The following is a 27,976-nucleotide window of genomic DNA, read 5'->3' as shown; positions in this document are numbered from 1 at the left end:
AGTTTCGGACGCTGACACCTTCACACAGATTCAGGCGCTCACCGGCTTCCCAGAGATTTGCGCACGGAAGGATTCACAGAAGTTATTCTCGCGCTCACCGGTTTCACATACATCGTAGATATTCGCGCGCTTCGACACATTCACGTGAGGCTTTAGAGACGACAGAGGAATTCGACGAGCGAGAAAATAGCCCGCTCACAAACTTCACGGAGAGTGATTCGCGTGCTCACCTGCTTCGAGGGAGATTCGCGCGCTCACCTGCTTCGAGGGATGTCGCGCGCTAACAGGTTTTACGGAGTGAGTGTTTGTTTAATTCAACTTTACTGTGCACACTATTTTCTCTCCAGAAATAATATAATAATACTAATATGAAATAAAATACACAAGGAGAGGCCTGCTCATCAGTGCTTCTTTTCTGTAAAGAAATATTAAGAAAAATTATACTCTAAATATGAGAAAATATTACTCTAGATTTAATATGCCAGTCTTGTTTTAACTGTTTACTAATATATAGAGGTCCCTTTGTTGGTAAGTTCACATTTCACGGGCAAATCCCAACAGTATGTATAACTATTCCATCGCAAACAAGACTGCGGTTAAGCCTACTAAGGCTTAACCGCAGTCAAACAAGGGAAGTGGATTACACAGTGTGTTCAGTCAATTTAAGTGAGATTCCAAACCACAGAGAATGACTTTAAACTTTAAAGGGGACCTACATCTGCATTGGGAGTAGTGAGCAACAGTTTGTCACTGCACAGTAAATTTAACTAGTCAGTCATTGCTTATCAACACTAAATACACACATTTTATAGTTATTAAATCACATTTATTTATTAAATACACAATTTACACAATTTAACTCATGGCTGCAGTTCATTCGAATCATTTGCTAGTTAATATTGAAAGCAAAAAATGGTCATAGATTGCTGTCTATGCCACATACTCTCTTGTATGTGATGTTGCAGGGCATTGTGAACGAAGGGATGTATTAAATCTGTTACACCTCATTATCATCTCACTGCACTGTACACAAATTTACAGTTACATCATCATAGGGGTAAGTTTATCAAGGGCTCATGATCTATAATCCAATACTCTTTTACAGTTTCTACAGTCAATGAGAGGCCCCCCTCATTCCCCACACCCGTTGATGCCCCCAACAAATATAAGGACTCCACACTACATGAAGAATCTCAGGTAGATACACTCTGGGGTGTATCAAGCTTTTCAATAGTGGGGGTGTTCTGGGATGGGGAAATCCCCTCTGATATTATCTTAGCCAAATTATAATTACAATCACGACCAGTTTTAACTTCTGGAATTTCTACATTTTATGTACATCTAGGCCTACTATGTAAATAAAACCATGAGTAGTATTGTTAACGACCCAAAAGGGAAGAACTTATTCCTACCCCTTGGCCTAAATTTGCAACAGTATTTATACTGCTGAGGTGGTGCATGTAAATCTGACTCCTATTGACATCAACATAGTGTAAATACCAGGCAGCATTGACAAAGCCTGAGACACCATTACATTCATTGTACATTGTATAAGTATGAATTAAAATGAAAATAGCTGCTTAATTGACTTTCGGTCGGCTCCGAGAAGTTTCTGGCAAACCGTCAGGCGACTCAGGAGGGGAAAGCAGTTTTCCACCAACACTGTATATGGTGGGGGTGGGGAACTGTTGACCTCGACTGGGGACGTCACCAGACGGTGGAAGGAATACTTCGAGGATCTTCTCAATCCCACCAGCACGTCTTCCGCAGAGGAAGCAGAGCTTGGGGACCCCGGGGGGGGGGGGCTCGTCTATCACTGGGGCTGAAGTGGCCAAGGTGGTAGGGAAACTCCTTGGCGGTAGCGCCTCGGGGGTGGTTGAGGTTCACCCCGGGTTCCTCAAGGCTCTGGATGTTGTGGGGCTGTCCTGGTTGACACGTCTTTGCAACATCGCGTGGACATCGGGAGGCAGTGCCTCTGGACTGGCAGACTGGGGTGGTGGTTCCCCTTTTTAAAAAGGGGGATCGGAGGGTGTGTTCCAACTATAGGGGGATCACACTCCTCAGCCTCCCCGGTAAGGTCTATGCAGGGGTACTGGAGAAGAGAGTCCGACTGATAGTTGAACCTCGGATCCAGGAGGAACAATGCGGAATCCGCCCCGGTCGTGGAACACAGGACCAGCTCTTTACCCTCGCCAGGATCCTGGAGGGTGCATGGGAGTTTGCTCAACCAGTCTACATGTGTTTTGTGGATCTGGAGAAGGCATTCGACCGTGTCCCTCGGGGTATTCTGTGGGGGGTGCTCAGGGAGTATGGGGTACTGGGCTCTTTGTTACGAGCTATCCAGTCCCTGTACAAACAGAGCAGGAGTCTGGTTCGTATGGCTTGCAGTAAGTCCATCAGGGCTGCCCGTTGTCACCGGTTCTGTTCACAATTTTTATGGACAGAATTTCTCGGCGTAGCTAAGTGGCAGAGGGTGTCCGGTTTGGTGCTCTCAGGATTCTATGTCTGCTTTTTGCAGATGATGTGGTCTTGTTGGCTTCATCGAGCCGGGACCTCCAGCTCTTGCTGGACCAGTTTGCAGCCGAGTGTGAAGCGGTAGGGATGAGGATCAGCACCTCCAAGTCCGAGTCCATGGTACTCAGTCGGAAAAGGGTGGAGTGCTCTCTCCAGGTTGGAAGTGAGATCCTGCCTCAAGTGGAGGAGTTTAAATACCTTTAAAGAGACTCGGAGTGGAGCCGCTGCTCCTCCACGTCGAGAGGAGCCAGTTGAGGTGGTTCGGGCATCTGGTTCGGATGCCTCCTGGACGCTTTCCTGGTGAGGTGTTCTGGGCATGTCCAATGGGGATGAGGCCCCGGGGCAGACCAAGAACACGTCTGGAGAGACTACATGTCTCGACTGGCCTGGGAACGCCTCGGTATACCCCCGGAGGAGCTGGAGTCGGTGGCTGGGGAGAGGGAGGTCTGGGTTTCTTTGCTCCAACTGCTTCCCCCGCGACCCGGACCCGGATAAGCGGTGGATAATGGATGGATGTATAGCTGCTTAATTTGCTTTAAAACTGACAATTTTATTAAATTGACGGAAAAACCCGAGCTCGCTACGGAAATTCTTGAACGCAACCGTGACGTCACTGGTGGACAACAGCTGAACAACGCCGCGGTAAAACACCGTTATGACTGACTGTTATGACAGTATCTAGCTAAATAACCAACATTATACCATGACAATAGCCTAGCAATATGCTAAACTCAAATTTAGAGGTACCGTTATTCTTGTAAATGTGATCGAAGTCGAACTCGAATTCATCCGACACTATAAACCTCCGTAATGCAGCTACGTAGCCGAGTATAATCTGAGCCACCGAGTTTAGCAAGTCAAGCTAACGCTAACTAACACCAACTAAAACAGGCGAAGTGAGTGTCCTTACCCTGTTTACCTCCATGTTACAGAGGCTCTTGAACACCTTTCGTTGGCGTCCTTACATGCCCATATTGTTGGAAAAGCGCCAGTGAAATGAGCTACAGATAACGGAGTGAGCGGATGGTCCTTTCCAAAGTGCCCGTTTAAAGTGGACAAATTTAGTCCATTTTCTGGATATTTTGGGATCTTTGGGCCATTTGTGCACAGATGTCCCACTGTACATTGAATGATTGCAGCCAAAAACAACACACCTTTTGGTCATTTTGCATTAAATTAATTGCAACTTCTAGAGTTGTTGTCCACCATCTACGTCACAGGCAAGACGCCTATTAGAGTTTCCCAACACCGTTTGGGGGGGGGGGGGAGACCAACGGTCTTTTAAACCTTATTCCTTCAATTAGTAAGAAATAACATGTTTTCTGACTATCAATAAACACAAGTTAGGAACTCAAATTCCACTGTATTTATTGTTTGACACTTTCATAGAGCTGGTGCTATAAGTACACTTACTTTGCCTGTTTTAGCTGGTGTTAGTTAACGTTAGCTTGACTTGCTAAACTTGAGCTTGAGTTTAGCTTATTGCTAGGCTATTGTCATGAATAATGTTGGTTATTTAGCTAGATACTGTCATAACAGTCAGTCATAATGGTGTTTTATGACAGCTATAATACAGCAATTTTCATTTTAATTCATACTTATATATGTCAGTAACTAAAATAATGTGGAATATTCATGGAGGGCCATTAAGTGGTGCTTAGCCTTTAAGCATTTATTGGCTATTTGATATTTTAAATAATGATTCTAGTTATTCTTGTATGTTACAGGTCAATGATGATTACCTTTGAACTACTGTTGGTAGCCAGTGTTGCTGCTGCTGAGGTCAGCACAGATCCAACGCCTTCATGTTCTCAGTACCAAAACATTTATGTAAGGATAAAAGTTGAATGGATTACTTAAATGTTATTTTACTAAAAGTTCTAGCACGTATGTCATTTTTGGAACAGGTGGAACTGGCCCTGACTCACTGTATTTGAATTTGTTTCAGTTTGGCATCATCTCTGTGGATTCTTTTTCTGGAAACTGGACATATTCAATCCCGACCGAACCTTTGAAAAATAAGGATAAAGAAGTGAGCTGGCATGACCCAGTAAGGAGATGGCTCGTTGTATCGTCATGCCATTTAACCAGATTATTTAACTCTTCATTAAGTTAAATCCTGTTAATCACATTGCGTTAAATCATATTAATCACTGCATTGGTGATTACAGTGCATCAATAAGAACAGATTTTGTTGCCATGTAGCAGAAACATCTCAGCTCATAGTCAACTGTAATAATCTATGTATTGTTTTAATGAATATCAAGTTTAGATAGACTTACACATCTTGCCTTTACTTATCAGGTTAAGGGGTTCTTGGCTGATCCTTCTACACCTAAAGATCTGACGAAACCAGCTATAAAGGTCACACCTGAAAACCTAACCACAGAAGAACCCGTGGAAGGACTGTTTGTTATGATCCGCATCCATTATGAAAATGTAAGTTCAGAATCTTACACCGACATGCCCATTTTATTTATTTAGTATTGATTTGACCAGGCAAGTCTTTAAGAACCTCTTATTTACAGTGGCAGCCTCGGGGAGATCTTATGGAGGCGGACACATGCAATAACAGATTTTATTTAAGACAAGGAAACCAAACAAAACTAAGGAGAACAAGGAATGCCTAAAAAACACAACTCAAACTAGAAACAGGAAGATACACAAAAACCTTAAACTGAGGCAAACAAGACAGAACTAATGCTAACAAACAATCACAGGACTAAATACAAAGCTAGGATTAAGATACAGGGAAAAGATAAACAAACAGAGCTAGGGCTAAACAAAGAGAACATATACAAAGACCTGGGAACTAGGACAGTAGCATCAAGAACAGACTGAGGAAAGATAAACAGAATACACAGCTAAACTACTAGAGACTAGGAACACAAGGAATACACAGACAGACCAGTGTACGGGTAAGTAATGTCCACTGAAGACAACACAAACAAAAAATTATAAACAAGAATACAGGAGGCTTATAAACAAGGATACGAGAAGGCAGGGCAACAAAGGAGACACAAGTGGAGTCGCCGATTACAAGGTGGGGCTAGGGTGGAGCTAAGGAGAAGGACAGAACAAAAAAAGGCAGAGCCATATGTTCCTCAATCCAGGAAACTAAAACAAAGTGGGAAACTGAGAATCAGGGCTAGAGCGTGACAATACGAACAATACAAAATGTTAAGAAAGTGACAAGTGACAAAGAACAAATACAAAATAAGTTTAAAAACCTACAAAAACAACAACAAAAATAAGATGTACATCAATCTCACAGGAGTTGCATTTATAATTTTAAATGTTTGCAGATATTTTAATGTTTAAATGTTTTAATGGAAACCTTGGGGATAAATGTATCCAGTCTTAATAGTTCCAGGTTTTGGCTGCAGCTTATTAGTCTGTAAATTGATAATGAATTGGAGTTACCTCAGGAGACTGGTTTGGAAATGCCCACATCTGTGTAATTTGTGTTATATTTAATAGGTGTTATATGTAGTCAATTTACATAGTGCTGTCTATTAACTTTTGGCATGTCAATGTATTTTCCTCATTAAAGCATTTGCAATTTGAGAAGCATATTATTTCTTATTGGTCTTGAATTTATCTGTGGGATATAAGAGATTTAAAGTGATGGAATTCGTTTCTGTGCTACAGGCCAGTCTTGGTGTTCTCTGCGTTGAATTCAGAGGTAAGCAACTGCACTCACATTTCGTGTAATGGAGTTTTTCAAAATAACTCCTACTTAGTTCCACTGATCACTAGTCGAAAACTGTCAATAATGATTTAAACCTTAGCTGATGGAATCATAGACCTACAAACTCTATTGTATTGTGGTAATAAACATAGCACAAAAAGAAAGAAAATGGGGTTGAGGTCAGGACTGCTGGCAGGCTTCATCCTCTCCACTCCCACATTCTGGAGGTAGTCTCTGATAAAGCACACTGTGTGGGGCGAGCGTTGTCGTCTTGAAGGATAGAGTTCGTTCCCAGGCTGTGGAGATAAGTGGTTGCCACTGGTTGCAGAATTTCTTCTCGATGTCTCTCTGCATTGAGATTGCCTCCAATGATGACGAGCCTTGTTTTTCCAGTGAGGGAGATGCCGCCCCACACCATCACACAGAATAAGCTGTTTGGCCTTGGCAGAGAGGATTTGGCAAACTTTTCATGGGCGCAACCCACACATTCCGCTCTACTGCTCCTCCCACAAATGCATGTTCCTTACAAATGTGGCACCATTTAAAAGGGAAATTAACAGGCTTCCCAATGGTATAAGATTCATAGCCAAGAATCATTGTTACAACAAAGAAATAATCTACAAACACAAATTTTCTTACTTTTTTGTGCTATGTTTACAATTTGTTGGTTCTCATGATACTCTGAGCACTTTAAATATTATAATATGGAGTCTGTGATACTAATCATTTTTCCAAAATGGGGCACCATGAACATGCCCTAGTAGAACACTGTAAATTTAAATCTAGGGCTGTAAATAATTTTAGACACAGCACTTTTTTATATTTCACTGTAGAAAACATCCTGGATATAGTCAGTAAAACTGAGAGTGCTCAAATGACAAATCACATGATATTAACACTTAATATGCAGTATCTCTACATTATAACTCAGCTCTTCTGCATCAGTCTGTATCAAAACATGTTTGAGAGCCCCTGGTCAAATTAAATTTCTAGTGTTTTTGTGTTTTATGGCTAAATAACATTATATTTATTATAGTATTATTAGATATACTTGTTTGTGCTTTTTTAGAGAACAACACTAGTGAATCTTCTGCACAATGGCTCAATGACACCGGTGAGTACTGAAATATTTCAAAATTGAGATCGTCATCTGTTATCTTTATAGACAAATGGATAATACTCATCTGTGTTGTTTGTTTAGTTGTGAGCAACACTACTGTATCACCTACGACCCCTTGTGAGTAGAACAATATGCATACATCACAATTAAGACATTAAGCTGCATCTTGAATACAAAAATACATCATACATAAGGAGCTGACCTGCTTTATTGTTAAGTGCAGTGCATGATTTTACAGTGTTTTAAAGCAAATCTTCTCTCCATAATGGTGCTTTGAAACTAAGTAGTCCTTAAAAGTGGTGTTTTAAAGATAAATATCTCTTTATAACGGTCACCAAAGGGCCACTTACCTGCTTATGCCTTGGGGAACCCAAACACATAATCTTGACATGACATCTTGACGTGAGGTGTATTGTGAACAGGGTTTGTACAAGGCCAAAGAGTTAATTCATGTGCATTTAAGAGAACCCCAGGGAGGAGGTGCTGTGGGAGCTAACTGACTGTTGATGTCACAGTCTGAAAAGAGGTGAGGGAAAACACCAGTAGGATGAGGCTGTTGTTGGGCTGTGCTGAGCTGAACTGCACCGAAACCCTTCACTCAACCCCTGTTCACAGATATGAGGTTAACTCAACCCAACAGTGCACCCCCACACCGTCTAATATAGACACCGTCTAGTATAGAGTGGGACCTCTACTAACGAACTTTCCAAGATACGAACTGGGCATTTGAATATTTTTTTTGCCTCCACCAACGAACCACGACTCTAGAAACGAACCCGAGCCTCCGCTGAGCCGGCGGCTGGAAATGGCCACTGACCCCAATAGGCGAGTCTCCCAGCGCGTCCAGACTTGAGTGAGGTTTTAAGATTAGCACATTGTAGCTTTAGCAATTTAGCATTAGTGTAAATAGCAGACATCGAAATTCGTGCTAAGTTAAGCCGTATCTACGCTTTGTCTCCCCACATTCACCCCCCACCTCCCGTCATACAGCCAGTGCCTGTGTTACTCCTCCAGCCAGTCGTCACGTCTTCAAGGTAGCGATGTGTAACCACTTACAACTTTATTATTTCTTTTTTATCACTGTTTCCACTGTATTTCTCTTTTATTTTTAGTAACGCTACATGCATTTTTTACTAATGTGAGAGTGTTGTAAACGTATATCAGTGCAAAAAGGGTGACTTTCGGGGTGGGGGCTGGAACACATTAATTGCTTTTCCATTATTTTAAATGGGGAAAATTGACTCGAGAAACAATCTTTCCCACTTAAGAACCGGGTCACAGAACGGATCAAGTTCGTAGGTAGAGGTTCCACTGTACCGTGCTTTCAGATCCTTTCAATTTACCAGAGAAAAGTGAAGGCCTGGGCAATACGACTATCGCCTATAATATTCTTGCGATATAAGATTATATTGTGATAATATTGTGTTGAAATTAATCTATGACGGACTACGAGTGTTACAGGGCCTTTCGTCTATTTAATTCAAGTGAGTATTTTATTGCAGCTTATGTAAGTGATCTGCATTTACCAGACACGATAAACACGGCACGTGCCAGAGCCCCATACGGTTCTGTATTAATCAGCGCACCAGCGTTCTAGCAGTTCCTGTTAAAAACAGTACAGAATTCAGTACTTCTGCTGAATGTACAGTGTAAGCTAATAAACATACTGTGTTTTCTAAAACAGGACGATTCCTTTATCTACTCCCACATCCAAAGGTGTGAAGATTTGTTTCATATAAATGCCTTCTGTTAAATTTCTTTGTTTGCTTAAAACACCAGGATCAGTTTGACTGTCTATTCCAGTGTTTTATAAAACATGAGGCTTCCTTTCTATATCCTGTGCCATAAGGGGAATGAGGATCCACTGAGCTCCTCGGTTATTCTCTCGACAATTAGATCTACTTTTAATAAGAATTTGTTCTAAATTACTTGGTTAAATAAAATACTAAATAAAATATTATGTTCTGTTCAGGTTCTAGTTCACACGATTTATGCTTATAGATACACAACTGAACATAGACTTAAATACAGTTCACTTAACATTTTCGGTTAATTGAGTATGCCAGCAAGGTCAGCCCTGTTTTGCAAAACAGTCAGAATGGTGTGTTCTCCTTGTGTCTGCGTGGGTTTCCTCCGGGTGACTGTCTGTGAGGAGTGTGGTGTGTTCTCCCTGTGTCTGCGTGGGTTTCCTCCAGGTGACTGTCTGTGAGGAGTGTGGTGTGTTGTCTCTGTGTCTGCGTGGGTTTCCTCCGGGTGACTGTCTGTGAGGAGTGTGGTGTGTTCTCTCTGTGTCTGCGTGGGTTTCCTCCGGGTGGCTGTGTGTGAGGAGTATGGTGTGTTCTCCCTGTGTCTGCGTGGGTTTCCTCCGGGTGACTGTCTGTGAGGAGTGTGGTGTGTTCTCCCTGTGTCTGCGTGGGTTTCCTCCAGGTGACTGTGAGGAGTGTGTTGTGTTCTCTCTGTGTCTGCATGGGTTTCCTCCGGGTGACTGTGAGGACTGTGTTGTGTTCTCTCTGTGTCTGCGTGGGTTTCCTCCTGGTGATAGTCTGTGAGGAGGTTTAAAAGATTGAAAGTAATTCATTATACCCTCGGAGGCTGGATATTTGGTAATACAAGTAGGACTGTAGTTCCTCCATAATAATAATGTTATATTTATGTTATATATATATTATGTTATTGTTATTTATCACCAGATACTGTGGACTGGCTTCCTATCATCCTGTCTATAGTGGTCGCTATAGTGGTCTTCATTGGTGTCATTGCTGCCTGTATCTACTGGAAATGTATACGTGGGTATGTCTGGCACTTACACACCACAATTTGAAACAGGAAATAAACTTTATGAAGATTAGGTTTACAACTGCATTCTTATTAAATTTATATATTCAATCAGTATAGATGATGGGAGCAGCCTTGGCCTAATGATTAGAGAACTGGGCTTGGTTGATGGTTCGATCCCCCAGGACTGGCAGGAATATCCAAGGCTGAAGTGCCTTTAAATACTGAACCCCCAACGCTCACCATAACATTAATGCCACCAAAACTGTCTAATCATTCAGGGCAGGGATGCCATTGGACCTCTGAAGGGGTCCTTTGGTATTAGACTCCAAGATGTTAGCAGCAGATTCTCTAAGTCCTAGAAGTTGTTCATGGCCACAGGTGTATAAAACCAAGCACCTAGACATGCAGACTGCTTCTACAAACATTTGTGAAAGTATGGGTCGCTCTCAGGAGCTCAGTGAATTCCAGTGTGGTACTGTGATAGGATCGTGTCGTGAAGTCGTTTCCTTGCCACTGAATATTCCACAGTTAACTGTCAGCGCTTGTATAAGTAAATGGAAGTGAATGGGATCGATAGCGACTCAGCCACAAAGTGGTAGGTCACGTAAAATGACAGAGAGGGGTCAGCGGATGCAGAGGCGCATAGTGCACAGAGGTCGCCAACTTTCTGCAGATTCAATCGCTACATGTGGCCTTCAGATTCGCTCAAGAACAGTGCGTAGAGAGTTTCATGGTATGGGTTGGCGAGCAGCTGCATCACCAAGCATAATGTAAAGTGTTGGATGCAGTGATGTAAAGCATGCCACAACTAGACTCTAGAGCAGTGAAGACGTGTTTTCTGGAGTGACGAATCACGCTTCTCGGTCTGGCAATCTGATGGACGAGTCTGGGTTTGACGGTTGTCGAGAGAACTGTACTTGTGCCAAGTGTAATGTTTGGTGCAGGGTGTATTATGGTGTGGGGTTGTTCCCTTGTGAAAGTGAAAGGAACTCTTAACTCTTCAGTATACCAAGAGATTTTGGACTATTTCATGCTCCCAACTTTGTGGGAACACTTTGGGGATGGCCACTTCCTGTTCCAACGTAACTGCACCCCAGTGCACAAAGCAAGGTCCATAAAGACATGGAAGAGCAAGTTTGGTGTGGAAGAACTTGACTGGCCTTCAGAGTCCTGACCTCTACCCTTTACCTTTGGGATAAATTAGATCGGAGATTGCGATCCACGGCTTCTCGTCCAACATCAGTGTCTGACCTCACAAATGTGCTTCTGGAAGAATGTAAAACAATTCCCAGAGGAGTTGAAGCTGTTATAGCTGCAAAGATGACATTGTCTTACACCCTATGGATTAAGAATGGGATGTCACTCAGTGTCATATGTTTGTGTGAAGACAGACTGATAACAAGTGATAACTTTTGACAATATAGTGTATAACTGACCTATAAAATTAAATCACAATATAAAAGTATTTGAGATTAGTTATAAATAATAGTGTAATATTTTCACTATACTTTTGACTATTCTTTATACTTTTAATATTGCTTTTGTAAAATAAAAAATTAAATACACAACAGGTGCCCTCTCTCTCTCTCTCTCTCTCTCTCTCTCTCTCTCTCTCTCTCTCTCTCTCTCTCTCTCTCTCAGAACTTCTCATGGCAATGAACATCGTAGAGACGGAGATGTGGAGCTGGAGAATGTTGCAGCAGAACCACTGAACCCGAACGGGAATCCGATCTGTTTGTGTGCACAGTGAAGACACTTTATGGATGGTTCTGACTTTGTGACCATTCACAGGAAGTTGATGCAATATAAAGGACAGATATGGACGACTAGCTCAGTAAGCAACAATATTATCACCGGAAATAGCTTTTATTTCCATTTCAAAATAAAACACAGGCATCCTTGTGTCGTCTTATATAATAAAAAAAAAAAAACGAATTTTTTTTACCTGAAAATCTTTGATGGACATAGTTTTAACGGAATACTGCCTAAACTACACTGTGTCAACACAAACCCATAGTGAAGTGAACTCTCCAGACCTTCCTCTTTCTGAAAACATGCAGTTTTATATCAAACAAGCGTCACTGCACATGTCAGAGTCCCTCACACTATAGGCGTGACACACCATATGAGTAATTCATTCACATTGAAAAAGGATGGACATAGGTTTAATGGAATACTGCCAAAACAATACATTGTGTGAACACAAAACCACAGTCTGTTTATTCTTACGTGGACAACTTTGTAGAACAAATCCTTTCAGGGAATTTCTTCTCAAATGATCTGATGCACATTCATGTTTTGTCATTATACAGCTGCAAATGCAATGCAGATTCAGGTGTATTTAGCAGAAACCACATAAAATCCTTATATTACACACAAACCATCTATAGGACGTGAAGATTCTCTTAAATCATTTTCCAAAATAAGCAAGTGTAACAAACGTGGAGGAAAAGATTCAGTGTCCATTATTAAAAATGTGACCATTCATTGCCCCAAAACACTATTTGTAGTGTCAGAGCAATGCAGTATTAATCCAGATCAAATAATAACTCTGCCCTCAGTGTTTAGCTGTAATACTGTAATATTTACAAAACTGGAGCCATTATCTCTTTCTAAAAAAAGCTTCCCTTTGCTAAAGTTTTCAAAGCAGGTAAAAATGTCTGGACTCTCAATGGTGTTTGTCATATAACTTACAGTTCTACTATTGTTCATAAAATGGTGTCCAAATCTAACTGTGTTCTACTTGCTTTAGAGTAAAAAAATTGTGTAAATTTACAGAATTTAAAATTGCAGGAGACAAAACATGAATGTAATGATCAATGTGAAAAAATTGTCCCGTACACGCATTCAGATATATTTTTGCAAAACCACGATACTCCACATTTGCAGTTTATATTGTGAAGAGACAGAAGTCCTGCCAGATTCTCCAAAAGTTCAAAGAAATTGGTGGAGATATAACATTATAGTCATTCCTATTAATATAGGCTCTGTACACTGGGTGGCTGCTGTTCTCAATTTAACAAAAAAACAAAAAATCAGACAAGAAAAGCACTATTGTCAAGGTAAAACTCTTAGATTCATTAAAATCATATTAACGTGAAATTGTTAAAGTTCTTGCTAAAATACAAAAATGTATGGTTGTCCAGTATTTGGCGTTACAGAAGAATTATAGATGTGTCTTTTCCATATGAATTTTATCACAAGTGCCCTCAGTTTTCAAAACAAATTTGTGGTAGCAACTGTGGTCTATATGTGTGCTTCTTCATAAAATCAGTGTTATTTAATATTTCACTAACTTCATTTTGCAAAAACAGATTGAGGGATTATCTGTTGTATGAACTTCTCCATCAAAACGTATTACAGTGAATTTCTAAGTACCTCCAGAATGAAGTTTGATTTCTTGTCCTGATATTTCTCCTGGTAGACCTTTATTATGTAAACGAATTAAACATAAGGACGCATGGAAAATATGAAGTATTATAAATTACACCACAAAAGAGCTAAAATAATGTATGTTAATTTTCATGACTTGTCATATGGTTTTTATCACATGATGAACAATGTTTTCTTTTTGTACATGTACAGAAAAATAAGTTTGTTTTAGATTTGGTTAAATAAATGTAATAAAATGTGTTTTTAATTGTTAAGATGTTTGTATGCAGAATTGATTATTTGATTTTTTTTTATACTTTGTTTAATATCAGTATATTTCCAACTCTCTCTGTCTCTCTCTCTCTCTCTCTCTCTCTCTCTCTCTCTCTCTCATTATAGCCCAATTTACACATTTCATGATGCATGAAATAGCTTTTTTTACACCAATAGTGTGAAAGTGAAATGATATAATGATATGATTTTGATTATTTTATATAATATTATATTGTATTGTATTATATCAATTAATTAATCAATTCATTGTCTATAAGAACTTATCCACTTCAGAGTTGCAGTGGGTCCAGAGCCTAACCGGAAACATAAGGCGCAAGGTGGGAACACACCCTGGAGGGGGCACCAGTCCTTCACAGGTCGACACACACTCACAGCTACGGGCACGTTTGAAACGCCAGTCCACCTACCAAAGTGTTTTTGGACCTTGGGTGGAAACCGGAGCACCCGGAGGAAACCCACGCAGACACAGGGAGAACACACCACACTCCTCACAGACAGTCACTTGGAGGAAACCCACGCAGACACAGGGAGAACACACCACACTCCTCACAGACAAGTCACCCGGAGGAAACCCACGCAGACACAGGGAGAACACACCACACTCCTCACAGACAGTCACCCGGAGGAAACCCACGCAGACACAGGGAGAACACACCACACTCCTCACAGACACCAAGGGCTCAAACCCAGAAAAAAAATAATTTCACTATGGGTTTGTGTTGACACAATGTATTGTTTCGGCAGTATTCCATTAAAACTATGTCCATCACTTATATATGTGAATCAATTACTTCTTATGGTGTGTCACGCCTATAGTGTGAGAGACTCTTACATGTGCAGTGACGCTTGTTTGATATAAAACTGCATTTCCTTCCACAGTTCCAAAAACACACGTTTGAAGGTGGATTGGTGACTCAAAAGTGTCCGTAGGTGTGAAAGTGTGTCTGTGTTGCCCTGTGAAGGACTGGCGCCCCCTCCAGGGTGTATTCCCGCCTTGTGCCCAATGATTCCAGGTAGGCTCTGGACCCACCGCGACCCTGAACTGAATAAGGGTTACAGATAATGGATGGATTTTCTTCATTGATTTAAGTTTAAACCAAGTAAAAATAATTTTAACGATCTTTGTCAGCAGTAATGTGTATATATAGTACTATGGTTCTACATGAAGGTGAATTAGTTTAGTCTTGACTCTCAGTTGATGGTGTTGAATGATGGGTAAAAATGCTTGAGCAGAATGTCAAATTAACCACACAAAATGTATAAGAAAACTTCTAAGCCATCAGGTGTCCAGTTTAGAAAAAAGGAAAGAAGACCTTTTGGAGCAGAGGTAAAGCTCAGATGGAGAAACATACCCTTTTTTTCATTAGAGAGTATCATTTTATATAGATGTTTATTTATTTATATAAAAATGTTGTGTTATATTTCAGCTCCCTTATTCATTTCTATCTGAGGCCAGGGATGTCAGGAGTTACATCAAGAGACAGAGTGAGGTGACAGAGAACATCAACAGACCTCCAAGATGGAGGAAGAGACTAAGCCCTCGGTTATGAGTGAGTAAACCTTTTAAAAATATTAATATTTTATTTATTTCCTGAATATTTAGTGCAGTTACAGACAATTTTATAATAGCTTTTAAATACTGTATTTTAGATACTGAAATGTAAGTGCTAAAGCTGTATATTTATTTACTAAGAGTTTTAATTATTTATTAATGTCTGAGAAATATCAGAGAAGACAAAGGTAAAGTTCATAATTTTTAAGTTTTCCAGTCAAAGCCAGTTCACTATGTTTGAAAAGGTTGCTAAGTTGTTGCTAGGTGTTTTTTAAAGTATCCCCAGTAATAAATCAGTTTATTAAACAATCAATGACACATACAGGCCACTAGGTGTCACCCGAGAGTGTGTTATTAACTGGTTGCTCCCTCGTGAGTTTTATGTCTAATCTTTGGTCAAAAGCAAACTTGAGATATCTTTGTGGGATGTGCTCCTCGTGAAATATAAAGCGGCATCAATGAATAATTTAATAAATCATAATAATGGTGGTAAATGATAGGGACCTCACAGGTGTGATGTGTTATGAAAATGTTTATATTCCTATTGATCAGAACAGTTTCTAACTTGGGGTTTGAACAAAAAATAAAGTAAAAATGTTCCTTTTGAGGAATAACAATTTAAATATTTTCTTAATATTAGCTGTGTGTGTTGATATTAAACAGAGGAGAGCACAAGGAGGACGCTCACAGTGATGATGATGTTGATGGCGGGGGATGTGATCAGAACCTTAACCTCTGTAAGCAGCAGCTGGAGGTGGAGGTGGACAGAAGACGTCATTATAATAACATTCATGAAAATGTATGAATTCTGTTTATTATCAGCATTAATATGTATTCATTAATATGTTTAACATAATTCAGTGAACATCAACGCCCACATCAGAGCAGTCACTGAGGCACTGAACATCCTCGTGGACCAGCTCAGACCCCTGAGAGACCACCCTCTGAGTGAGTAAATTACCGTGTAATTCTTTACATTTCACCACAGGAAGAGAGAGAGAAACGTACTGACGAACAGTTCTTATTGTTAAGTTGTTCTTAGTTGGTTGCTGTGGTATTTAAGGAGGTTGCTAGGGTGTAGTACTCAGTGGCGGGTGATACTCGAGGTTTCAGAGTCAGTATCGGTCGACCACAGACTGCTGTATTGACCGACAGTGACACTGTTAATATTTACTCGTATGAAACAGTTGGAGTCATGATGGACCTGATGAGTGTGACTGAAGAGGATGGGGAAGTTGTGAATTTGCTGGAGAACCTCCTGAAGGAACCAAGCACCGACACCCAACCTCTGAGTAAGTAGCCGGAATTATCAGCATCATCAGCATCATGATAACACTACATTTCTCAATAGAAATGATGATAAATAGCAGCTAATAAATAAGAAATAACATGCAGAAGATGAGCAGGTTCAATAAAGTGCTGCTTAAGTCCTTAGATTTATAAGAAATTTCAGGTCTGAGCTGGACTTCTCTGTGGTGGGAATGAATGTGACGATCCAAAATTGTTTGTTGTATTGAGTTGTGATATATCACCAGCCTGAACACTATCTGTTACCATGGCAACCGAGTGAACTGGGCTGGTATTGGTCCATTCCTGCAGCTTAATTCATTCATTCAGTGCCATCTTTTCACTTCTAAACACCACAGGATATAAACCATTTAATTCACACAAAACTACAACTTATTATTGAACAGAACAATATAAAGATTAATCACCATTAGTATCTCATTATTTTGCTTCGCTATCCCTCACATAAACTCACTAAAGTCAGAGGTACAATGTGGAGACACAACAGTTTGATCAAAACAAACACTATGTGGCCAAAAGTCTGTAGACACCTCTCAGCCAACATTTCTTCTGGTGTGAAGAGTATTAATGAAGACGTTTACCTCCCCTGACCCTTTTGGGAAAGCTGTACACTAGATGTTGAAGAGTTCCTGTGAAGATTTGATGGCATTCACACACAATAAGTTTTATTTTCAGGTCACAAACACTGCACCAACTGATCCTATAGATATTGAATGGAGCACCACCTCTCCAGTGAATCCTCCCCCAGCTACAGCCCAGTGCTGGGGGGCTTTAAGACCCTTTTTGCTCTGATTTATCGTTTGCCTTGGTGACATGCTCAATTCTTCAATTGAAAATGTGTCCACACACTTTTGGACGTGAAGTGTAGCTGAGCCTCTGCTGATTCTTTCAGAGCATGACTCAGGAATGGAGCCGGAGGCAAATACTGGCTCTGTTCATGGTGAATTCATCAGTGAGTGGTGGAAACAGTGTGAATACATGAGGAATGAATAGGGATTGAAAAACTGACTGCGTTTATTGATGTTGAAGGAGAGGTCTTGACAAGAATGGACGAGGTAATGCTGAGGGTGAAGTGACTCAAGGATGAGGCGGTGAAGAAGAGAATTGATTGAAGCAAAACCAACTTGTGGGAGAGAAGGGGAAAGAGCAGGGAAACACTAGTACAGTGTCCAGTGATTGTTAGATGGTTGCTAGGGCATTGGTAGGTAGTTGCCATAGTGAATTGTGTTGTTGTTATGGGCAAAGAGGTCAAAGTGTGTAACCCCTCATCAGGAGATAATGAGTTGGGACCTGGAAAAATAACCCAGACAACAGTGGTGCATCTTCAATAATTAATAACACTTCTGGCAGAGAGAGCAGAGGAGTATGAGACAGAAAGGAGGGATGAGGGAAGTGAGAAAGGAACAACAGTAGAGGAGATTCAGACAGTGAGACAAATGAGATTCTGTGGTCGTTTATTTCCTCAAACATACAGTTCCACCTTAAAAGATATGGAGCTTCTGAACATAAAAAAAGGAGAACAGAATTTCCCCACAATCATAGGTGCCTAATGGTGGCACTCTGCCCACGTGAATCACGCACATAGGGCAACAAAAGAAATGACATATTTACAATAGAAATATGTACAGCCTGTTAATAGATAAAAGCAATAAAAAAAAGTAACATTTGCTGGAAAAAAGATTAATCTCAGTTTGGACACGGCCCTGGGACAGAAAATAGTAAAAAGAAGAGACAGCGAGAAGATGCTTGCTTTTTAATTCAAATTGAAATCAGATAAAGATTGAAAAGATTTCAACGCTTGTGTTTGGACTTCTTTTCAACTTTAAGAAAACAATGATTAGACGGCAGTCATTACGTTATTTCAACATTGAATCAACGGGCTAAATGTTTACTGGGAGCGCCTCTTTCTTGGGACTCGTGGGGCCAAAAAAACGTAAACATTTGGGAGAGGAGAATTCCCTCAGATGGTAGAACCCATCTAATCTACTGCAGGTAGGGGCTACGTTTTCGGATGAATGGAGAATGAATGCAAGACGACCCAAACTCAAGATTGACATGAGCTGGCCCATCAGGAATCCCCCCCGAATCCCCCAATTAGCCACTCCGGCTCAGGACGTAAGTGTTATGTTCAGTGGCGGATTTAGACATGGGCCACATGAGCAGCTGCACAGGGCGGGATTGTGCAGGGGGCGGCATGCGAGGGTGGAAAAAAAAAAAAAAAAAAAACGTTATATTTTTGCCCCGAATCACGTTACTAAATGAACGTAGGTCAGTTACCGATTTTGAAGCGTGCGCACTGTCATCGTGTTGTTCTCATGAGTCGTGAAGCTTCCCCGTTGTCTGTTTTCCTGTGAGTTTCACCATGTGTTTAGTTTGTTTGCTGCTGAAATATAAACATATCTCTTTTCTTGTAACTTAACAAAAATAGACTTTCAGTGAGAGTCAATGTAAAAATATATTTCATGTAATATATGTTTTTCTATTAGCAGTTTCGTTTTATAGATATATTCATATATTCTTTCATTCATTGTCTGTAAATGCTTATTAGTTCAGGGTCGTGGTGGGTCCGGAACCTACCCGGAATCACTGGGCGCAGGACAGGAACACACCCTGGAGGGGGCGCCAGTGCTACACACACTCTCACATTCACACCTATGAACACTTCTGAGTCGCCAATCCACCTACCAACCTGTGGTGGGGTTTTTTTTTCTACCATGGGAGAACACCCATGTATGTGTACACACACACACACCCCTCTACCTACGAACTTGACCCGGTTCGTAAGTGGAAAAGTTTGTTTCTCGAGTCAATTTTCCCCTTTTAAAATAATGGAAAAGCAATTAATGCGTTAAAAGTCACCCTTTTTGCACTGATATATGTTTACAACACTCAAATTAGTAAAAAAATACATGTAGCGTTACTAAAAATAAAAGAAATACAGTGGAAACAGTAATAAAAAAGAAATAATAAAGTTGTAAGTGGTTACACATCGCTACCTTGAAGACGTGACGACTGGCTGGAGCAGTAACACAGGCACTGGCTGTATGACGGGAGGTGGGGGGGGGGGGTGGAATAACGGAGAGTAGGCGGTGAATGTGGGGAGACGAAGCGTAGATACGGCTTAACTTAGCACGAATTACGATGTCTGCTATTTACACTAATGCTAAATTGCTAAAGCTACAATGTTCTAATCTTAAAAGCTCACTCAAGTCTGGGCGCTGGGAGACTCGCCTATTGGGGTCAGCCTCGGAGGAGGCTCGGGTTCGTTTCTAGAGTCGTGGTTCATTGGTGGAGGCAAAAAATATTCAAATGCCTGGTTCTTATCTTGGAAAGTTCGTTAGTAGAGGTTCCACTGTTCCACTTTTTTCCCCCCAGCCCTTAAGGGGCTCTATCACAGCAAAGAGGGAACAAACTTCATATTATTACTGTTCATTTCAGAAGAAACATTGGATCACATTATGAAAGTTTACATTATAGAAAGTAGCCACATATCTTATCTTATAATACTCTTTTAATATATTACTAATCTCTGCTCTTTAAAACACTCACTGAGTTTCTGTATAAGTGTGTTCTCTAACTCTGCTTTCAAATTCCTGATTAGATTTAAAGTGTCCTGTGAATAAATAATTGTTTCTTTCATATTCCAGATGAACCGACCTGTTTCTGATTCTAGCTCATTCTCCTGCACTGTGGATAGGATCTTTAGTTTATTGATGTCTCTAATGGTTTTGGTGTCATTTGTCATGAGCGGTGGAGTGGCCATAAAATATTTGATGTTTTCTGCCATTTCCAAAGCTCTCACAGCTTGTACCCACATTCCCAGCAGTTCTTTTGGCTTAAAGAGTTCAGCCATCCCTGACAGATCACCTGTGCTCTTTCTGAGAGCTTCATCTTTGTGATACACCAGGATCCTCTTGATATGGTCACAGATGCTGTTCAGGGGGCTAGTGACTCTATCAGCGGTTACACTGAATTTTTTCAGAGTGTTCATCGCTTCCAGGCTGAGTTTCTGTTGGTGTTGGTCCCTCAGGTACATTGTCAATACAAAAACTGTTGTGAAAGCTCCAGCTCCAACTGCATTTATTGCCATTGCCTTAATAGCCACCCAAATAGAGATGTATACACCTACAGTGATGGCAGCAAAAATTTGACCAAGGATTACAACTACAAATCCAACCCCAAGTCCAGCACCCACTGCTACTGCAAATATCCTCCTTCTTCTTTTCACTGGAGCAGCTTTAAAGTAGTCATCTAAAAAGTCCTCAGAATTCACTTCCAGCTGGTGGATATTTTGCTGGAGTTCATGCTGATGTTCCTCATAAAGCCGTATAAACTCTTTGCTGTTCTTCAGGAGATCATCAATAAATGCTCTATTGTGAACACACAAGAAAATACATGTAATAGAGTTAGTAATAGTGCAATAGTACTGTAAAGAGTATTGGTGCTATGCTAGATTTTTGACACCAATACATATAATGTCCAAATATTTGCAGATTCCCATATGGCTTCCAGTATGGCTGACTTCAAAATGGCTGCCATGGTCACCACCCATCTTGAAAAGTTTTCCCCCTCCCATATACTAATGTGACACAAACAGGAAGTTAATATCACCAACCATTCCCATTTTATGAAAGTGTATCCATATAAATGGCCCACCCTGTGTATAATGCAGTATATGTAAGGGGCCTCCACCATGGATCTAGGTGTTCAGTTGCGTGCACCTAGCAGGAAGTTCCCGTAAGAGTGTTCAATAGAATTTTACCTTGCACAATGCCCATGCATTTAGCATGCGCCAAGTAATGGAATTTCATCCAGTACATTTGTGATGATTTGGAGTGGCTACTCTTAGCCAAAACTAATCATCCAGCATCAGTATCTGACGTCACTGACTGGTTCAGGCCTTACAAAAATGTTCCAGCATTTACTGCAAATGCTCCCAGAATTCCCCTATTATTGCAGCAATGGGAAGCTACCTGTTAAGAGCCTTTATTTAAGGCAGAAAAACTAAAGCAGGAATATTTCATATAAAGTGTACATCACTATATAAGACCCCAAGCACAATTAAAAACATAAATAAGATCCTTTAAGTATAATAAATAAATAAATAAATAATAAACCATGAAATGGATAAGTGGAAAAGAAGGTGAGATGAGATTAATAATAATAATAATAATTTTACTAATTTAATTGCTGCTGAATTAACAAATGCTATTACACAAGGAGAATCACATATCATCTCTATGCAGTCCACTGGACAAAAACTCATCTCAAATGGTCTTTCCTCCGGGTGCTCCGGTTTCCTCCCACAGTCCAAAAACGCACGTTGCAGGTGGATTGGCGACTCAAAGTGTCCGTAGGTGTGAGTGAATGTGTGTGTGTCTGTGTTGCCCTGTGAAGGACTGGCGTCCCCTCCAGGGTGTATTCCCGCCTTGCGCCCAATGATTCCAGGTGGGCTCTGGACCCCCCCCCCCCCCCGACCCTAAATTGGATAAGCGGTTACAGATAATGGATGGATGGATGGATGTCTCATTATCTTAGTCTGTCTATCTGTTTTGTTATCTTTTGTAGAAATAAATGTATTCTTTGTTTTAGCAAGTGTGTACACCTCCGTCAGTCTGCCCCGCGTTCCTGACAGACCCATTGATCAATAACCTAATTCTGATACGAAAATAAAATTCTAAGAATGCTAATTCGAAAATAAATTCCAGTTGCTGCCTAACATAAATAAATAAAGCCTTGCGATTCAGACTGTAGGTACAGCAAAATAAATATATAATGGCAGTGGATTTATTACATTATGACATCTTTATTGCCCTACCACATCAAATACAACAACTGCATGTCATGTGTCTGAGCTGGTAAACCTGGGGATCCAGTTCTGCTGATGTTCAATATATAACCAGCATTTATTTCTCCATTGCTGCAGTAAGAGATTGCTTCTTTCCCCTCTAACCCACATGAACACAGTGAACTTAAGACTGTCCAAAGTACTCAATTTTATCTCATCTTTTCTACAATGATTACACAAATTGTGTGTGTAGCTGAATACATTTTTCACTGAAAACAATAGGAGTACCTTGAGATTCAATAATTCAAATGAATGTCCTCAAAGATTTTGATGTGTTCTTGTACTTCCTGAAATTAATGAGCATAACCACTAATTGTTTTCATGAAAAATGCATGTTGTGTTTTCCATGCTAATGACAAAAGGGACAACCCTGACTTTTATCAGTGGCAGGTGCAAAAGCCAACAGCTATCAGTTTATTGAGGTGCACCAATGACCACAGCATGGGTGACTTGTGTATGTGAGATGTTTTCATTGCCATGAAGCCACCATTGTTGTTTTGTCTCTTCCTGGAACGTCCACTGTTATTTCAGAAAGACAATGCCAGAACTCATAGACCCAAGTTATTTGTAAATGGGTTTGTATAATCTTATTCTCAATCCACATTGGCGTATAGCTGTATTTAATATGCTCCAGTTAATGTGCTGTTATTATATTTGGTTCAACATACAAAAATCCCTTTTGAGGAAGGACCACTTGAACTGACTTATTAACAACCAGCTTCAAACTGTGTAAATAAAAAGCACACTAACCTCTCCTCTGCAGAGAAAGCTGAATTTCCTGAATTGTTGCTATGGTTTCTGGGGAAATCGTCATCCATTTTTTGGCATCCAGTTTCTGCTATGATGTGTTTACTGGAATTTCTTCAGGAAGTCATACGAATGCAACAAACCGACTGGATTCCTTTTTAAAGATAAAAACACCAACATACGTAAACCATTTTATCATGATACATACCATATTTAACACAGACCTAATGCACTAGCAGCAATACACCTAATACATATGTATAAGTTAAGAAAAGATCCTTTATTAGTCCCACACTGGGGAAATTCAACGTTTTACAGCAGCAAAGGGACAGAAAGGTACTCAGTAATAGAAAGAGGTAACAAAAGGAATAGTAAGAAATATATAAAACAAATGTCAAACTTTCTGAATGTAACGAGTAGAACTATACTCGTTTAGTAGGGTATACAAATTCAAAACTCTTCAGATGGCAGGACACCCAAGGATCTGAGTCCTGCCCCCTACACGTTTCGTGTGTAGCCTATGCTATTCCTGACAGTGTCTCTTTAATGGCGGCTATTAAAGGAGTTAGCGTAGTTACCCCTAGCTCCGGCCACTTTAATTACAATATTGGAAATCTTAGCTAACTGTAAATAAATAGAAGTACATTACTCTCTCAAAACAACATTTTTCAGGAGTCAAATATGTGTAGATTAATGTCCAAGACTTGCTTGACTTTGAAAGAAAATATGTTTTTAGATAAAAACGCTTTTAATTAGGTGCTAATACTGCTAAGATTATTAGCGCCCCCTAACTTCCTAAGGATTAAAATGGCGGTAGATTTTCCCCTCAGAGAAAAGGAAGCTAACTTTTACACTGAGGGAAATATCTGTCGCGAAATGGAAATGTGTTGTGTTCTACATGCAGTTTTGCACACAAAGAATTACAACACTGTTAGAGATACTTAAATATTGTTTAGATGTGTGATTTCTTACAAGACTGATGTTTAAATGCCCTACTAAGGCTTGAACTTACGTTTTATTGTTTTACCCAATGCGATTGGCGAAGAGAGAGGGCGGAATTAGGGGGACGGCCGGATTTACGGGAAAGACTGATAGGAAGTTTGAGAGCGTCGCTGCACCGTTTATGTTAAGCTGTCCGTTTCCACGATTCCGAGGGTGTCTGGGGATATCCGAAACGTCCATTTACTCTGACTCGTGAAGCGGTAAAATCGAGTCTACGCTATTTAGACTTATATTTAACTACGGTATAGCACCCGTTGCCTGTACTTCAGAAACCACTCCACGCCCCGCCCCTTCCTCATCCCGCCTCTGTCGCTCCTCATTGGATACCAAATATACTCTCCAACTTCTCATTGGCTCCTAAACCTTACAAATCCTTACGCTTTTCTCTCTTTTAGTCCATTGCTTAAAGGAGCATCCTTTAAAAACAAAATAGAAAGTTAAAAAAAGTTTCCTTTAGTTCGATACTGTCACATCAGCCTTCCAACTAACAACATGTATCTGCCAAAATAGACTGCCTCGATTTCTTTTGAAACTAAGTAATTTGACTGTAAACCCATGCAAATATTGAAACACATCAGAATCAAAGTTCATATCGTTACAAAATACACAATGCTCGAGAATCTTCGCGACCACTTTTATGTTTGATTGCTAAGAGGCTGCAAGTACAGCATTTTGAAAGACAACATTTGATGAGGAAGTAAGATGTTTAGGAAGTGAATGAACCACTGCAAATGATCAGGAACACTCATAAAAACACACCCAGTGCAGAACAAAACTTCAGACACTCATGTTTATATTTCTGTTCCTAACTCTTACATTCATGCAAGAAAACCGAAGTAGATACAACAATTAGAAGTTCATAAACCTACCATGAGGAACGCAGCAAAGTCACAAGGCTGTGTTCTGACACGACGTCCTGATTTGTAGGAAGGCACACATCCAACCCGCTCACACAAATTCCCACCATGTCCAACCCCCTCACAAATTCAATTCCCGCCATGTCCAACCCGCCCACGTCCAGCCTCGTCCTCATGTTCAAGGCTGTACAATGGGGGATTTTCTTTTCATTTATGATCTCAATTTTTTTTTATTGTCAACAATTGGTAGACTGTACCCAGTAAACATTTAGCCGTTGATTCAACGTTCTCTTAAGGTTGAAAATGAAAGTTGAAAAGACGTCCAAACACAAACATTTAAAAGACGACTATTAGACGTATTTTGGACGTCCGTTGACGTTATTAATTGGTCCCGAAATAAGTTACTTGTATAAAACGCATTTTGGACGTCGATTGGTAACCACTTAACTAACTTATTAAGATGGAATTTGGACGTCCATTGACGTTTAAAATATGTCATTGACGGACAGACTACTTTTAGACCTATTTTGAACGTCCAGGGACGCTCCTGGTTTACTGGGTATACAGCTGGAAGGTTTCACTTTTCATTTAAATGTTGTTCACCCAATAATCCATTGTGCTACAGAGTGTTAGTCACAGCCACAAAGGCTGGTCTCATTAGTTCTGTATTTCCATCCATCCATCCATTATCTATAACCGCTTATCCAATTTAGGGTCGCGGGGGGTCCAGAGCCTACCTGGAATCATCGGGCGCAAGGCGGGAATACACCCTGGAGGGGACGCCAGTCCTTCACAGGGCAACACAGACACACACACATTCACTCACACCTACGGACACTTTGAGTCGCCAATCCACCTGCAACGTGCGTTTTTGGACTGTGGGAGAAAACCGGAGCACCCGGAGGAAACCCACGCGGACACAGGGAGAACACACCAACTCCTCACAGACAGTCACCCGGAGCGGGAATCGAACCCACAATCTCCCTGGAGCTGTGACTGCGACACCTACCTGCTGCGCCACCGTGCCGCCCTAGTTCTGTATTTAAAGATTTAAACCGGTGTCTTGTCATTTATGATGTAGTGGATGGTTAGTAAGGTGGTGTATTAAAACAGCAAAAGGTTTTAAAATCCAATGTTATTAAGTATAGGCTACTAATCAATGAATTATTAACTATCATAATAAAGTATGAACGGACTAATACTACTTGTGTATGTATTTAAACCTCTTCCAAAAATATTCCAAATTCACAAAGGACAGTGGTGCCACTAATTTCATACCTGATCATTATAACTCCTTATATCTTTGTCAAAGGGTAATTAGACTGTAGCGACAGTGTCAATTACAGTATTTCAAATGCGTAAGTGAGGAAAATACTGAAATAAAATGTAGAATACATGTGCAGATTTCCAACTGAGCAGGACTGGACCGATAAAAAGAAAGTGAGAAATACATGACACCACCTTGAACTCCATTCACAAAGCCCTACAAATATGGTTGATTCAAATAAATCTAATAGAATTCCCTTATTGTCAGTAGAACAGCACGCTTTAAATGTGGCCGGGTCACACTTGTACAGTTTGTACCAAAGACAAGAAAACACAGTTTAATTTTTTTATTTTCAAGTCTTACTAATGTATGAGCATGCACTCATTAACTCAAACAGATCTTCATAAACTTGTCTGAAGAATGGGCTGCAGAACCCAGGTGCATCAGTGTAGAACGCCAGAAGTTCCCCTGTCTCCAGTGCCCAAAGTAGTCTGTAGATAACAAATAATAAACAGAAGCACACTCTTAATATCAGTTTATAACAGAAAGCGTAACTGCTTTTAACTGCATACGTTCAACAGTGTTTTCAGTTCTTGACACATTTTTTGTGTTGACTTTTTTGCAACCACTGGTCTGAAGATTAATCCTCAAAACCATACACAGTGCACATATATTTTATGCAGTTTTATGTCTTGGTATTCCACACTGTAGAGTTTCCAGTCACTACACCTGTACATTTCAAATCTGAGAGTCATTCATTAGAGTACAACTCTGTGTCTTCGTGTATTGAAATATCATAATACTTCTTACATTTACTGTCAAGCCACTGAGATTGTGCTCAGGCCTGGAATGATTGTTTTCCAATGATGTCCTAAGAGGCGACACACTAGTGCCAGCATTAAAATAGCTTGGCTGTCCACATCCAGGACTACATTTAATAGTATGCCCTCCAGGACAATGAGGGGCATCTCTGAAAGACATCACAGAAACATGTAGATATCGTTTTACAATTTTAGTAAAACAAAACATGTAGTTATAAAATAACCACATAACCTACATTCCAATTCAGCATTTCTAAAACAAACCACAGTTTTCTTCATTGTGAAGGCTACAGCACAGTAAGTGAAATGCCCAGTTCAGCTGTAAGAACAGTCACACAACTACCTGGTGAATGCCTGGTGGTGTCCAGTAACTCTCCTTTACCTTTCAGATTCAACAAGCTGAATTCCTCTGAAAGACATTAGTGTAAACTAACACAGTGCTGTTCAGATATTATAGAGTACAGTGTGTCTGAGGAGTAAGCTACATGTACATGACATTTAATTTGACTGATATGTCTGTGTACCCTGCAGGTGACATTCTCTAAACGCAATTAAAATGCATTTCTAAGCCTCACTGATATAACCTTAACAAAGTCATAAACTGTGGTTATCACTCAGGTAAAAAATCAAATGGCCATCTGAGTGTCGTGTGGAGCGTGTACAGAAACATACACCATATTCAGCTGATAACAATAAACAACCTGAATGTAATCACCATGGACCAGGGGTCAGCAACCTTTACCACTCAAAGAGCCGTTTGGACCCATTTCACACAGTAAAGAAAACACTGGGAGCCACAAAACCC

General features: G+C 40.4%; 2 protein-coding genes and 1 long non-coding RNA gene across 5 annotated transcripts; 2 read left to right on the top strand and 1 right to left on the bottom strand.

Moving 5' to 3' along the window:
* Nucleotides 1–39: 39 nt before the first annotated feature.
* LOC136700368 (uncharacterized) lies at nucleotides 40–14,843 on the top strand. 2 transcript variants are annotated; one of them, XR_010803734.1, is made up of 11 exons: nucleotides 40–297; nucleotides 1,106–1,197; nucleotides 4,242–4,344; nucleotides 4,463–4,564; nucleotides 4,819–4,953; nucleotides 6,166–6,199; nucleotides 7,275–7,319; nucleotides 7,407–7,442; nucleotides 10,016–10,115; nucleotides 11,745–11,937; nucleotides 14,649–14,843. XR_010803734.1 is itself a non-coding variant. In XM_066675691.1 (10 exons), exons 1-10 carry the CDS (start codon nucleotides 271–273, stop codon nucleotides 11,851–11,853), a joined length of 783 nt encoding a protein of 260 aa, XP_066531788.1. In that variant the 5' UTR covers nucleotides 40–270; the 3' UTR covers nucleotides 11,854–13,637. The 2 variants fall into 2 exon arrangements, 1 of the variants encoding a protein (XP_066531788.1); XM_066675691.1 differs by lacking the exon at nucleotides 14,649–14,843 and having other exon boundaries at nucleotides 11,745–13,637.
* A 1,193-nt stretch (nucleotides 14,844–16,036) lies between these two features.
* LOC136700306 (uncharacterized) lies at nucleotides 16,037–20,414 on the top strand. Its single transcript, XR_010803714.1, has 3 exons — nucleotides 16,037–16,269; nucleotides 16,509–16,613; nucleotides 20,277–20,414. It is a non-coding gene; the product is annotated as an uncharacterized lncRNA (long non-coding RNA).
* Nucleotides 18,068–25,180, bottom strand: LOC136700303 (uncharacterized). 2 transcript variants are annotated; one of them, XM_066675593.1, is made up of 3 exons: nucleotides 25,096–25,180; nucleotides 23,228–23,378; nucleotides 18,068–20,999 (listed from the first exon to the last, which is right to left on the bottom strand). In XM_066675593.1, the coding sequence occupies exons 2-3, from the start codon at nucleotides 23,293–23,295 to the stop codon at nucleotides 20,141–20,143; spliced, it is 927 nt and encodes a 308-aa protein (XP_066531690.1). In that variant the 5' UTR covers nucleotides 23,296–23,378; nucleotides 25,096–25,180; the 3' UTR covers nucleotides 18,068–20,140. The 2 variants fall into 2 exon arrangements, with proteins under 2 accessions (XP_066531690.1, XP_066531689.1); XM_066675592.1 differs by lacking the exon at nucleotides 25,096–25,180 and adding an exon at nucleotides 24,237–24,508.
* Nucleotides 25,181–27,976: the final 2,796 nt, after the last annotated feature.

The sequence above is a fragment of the Hoplias malabaricus genome, chromosome 6 (genome assembly GCF_029633855.1).
Source record: "Hoplias malabaricus isolate fHopMal1 chromosome 6, fHopMal1.hap1, whole genome shotgun sequence".
Taxonomy (NCBI): Eukaryota; Metazoa; Chordata; class Actinopteri; order Characiformes; family Erythrinidae; genus Hoplias; species Hoplias malabaricus.
Note: the sequence above shows the minus strand (reverse complement) of the source record. Positions and strands in the feature narration are given on the sequence as shown.

Bases quoted from the DNA above. Each gene is read 5' to 3' on its own strand.
- LOC136700303 (XM_066675593.1), bottom strand. From the start codon at position 23,295: ATGGATGACGATTTCCCCAGAAACCATAGCAACAATTCAGGAAATTCA. The intron at 21,000-23,227 runs GTTAGTGTGCTT...TGTTCACAATAG, and splicing joins GCTTTCTCTGCAGAGGAGAG to AGCATTTATTGATGATCTCC.
- LOC136700368 (XM_066675691.1), top strand. From the start codon at position 271: ATGTCGCGCGCTAACAGGTTTTACGGA. The intron at 7,443-10,015 runs GTGAGTAGAACA...ATTTATCACCAG, and splicing joins TGTATCACCTACGACCCCTT to ATACTGTGGACTGGCTTCCT. The intron at 10,116-11,744 runs GTATGTCTGGCA...TCTCTCTCTCAG, and splicing joins TACTGGAAATGTATACGTGG to AACTTCTCATGGCAATGAAC.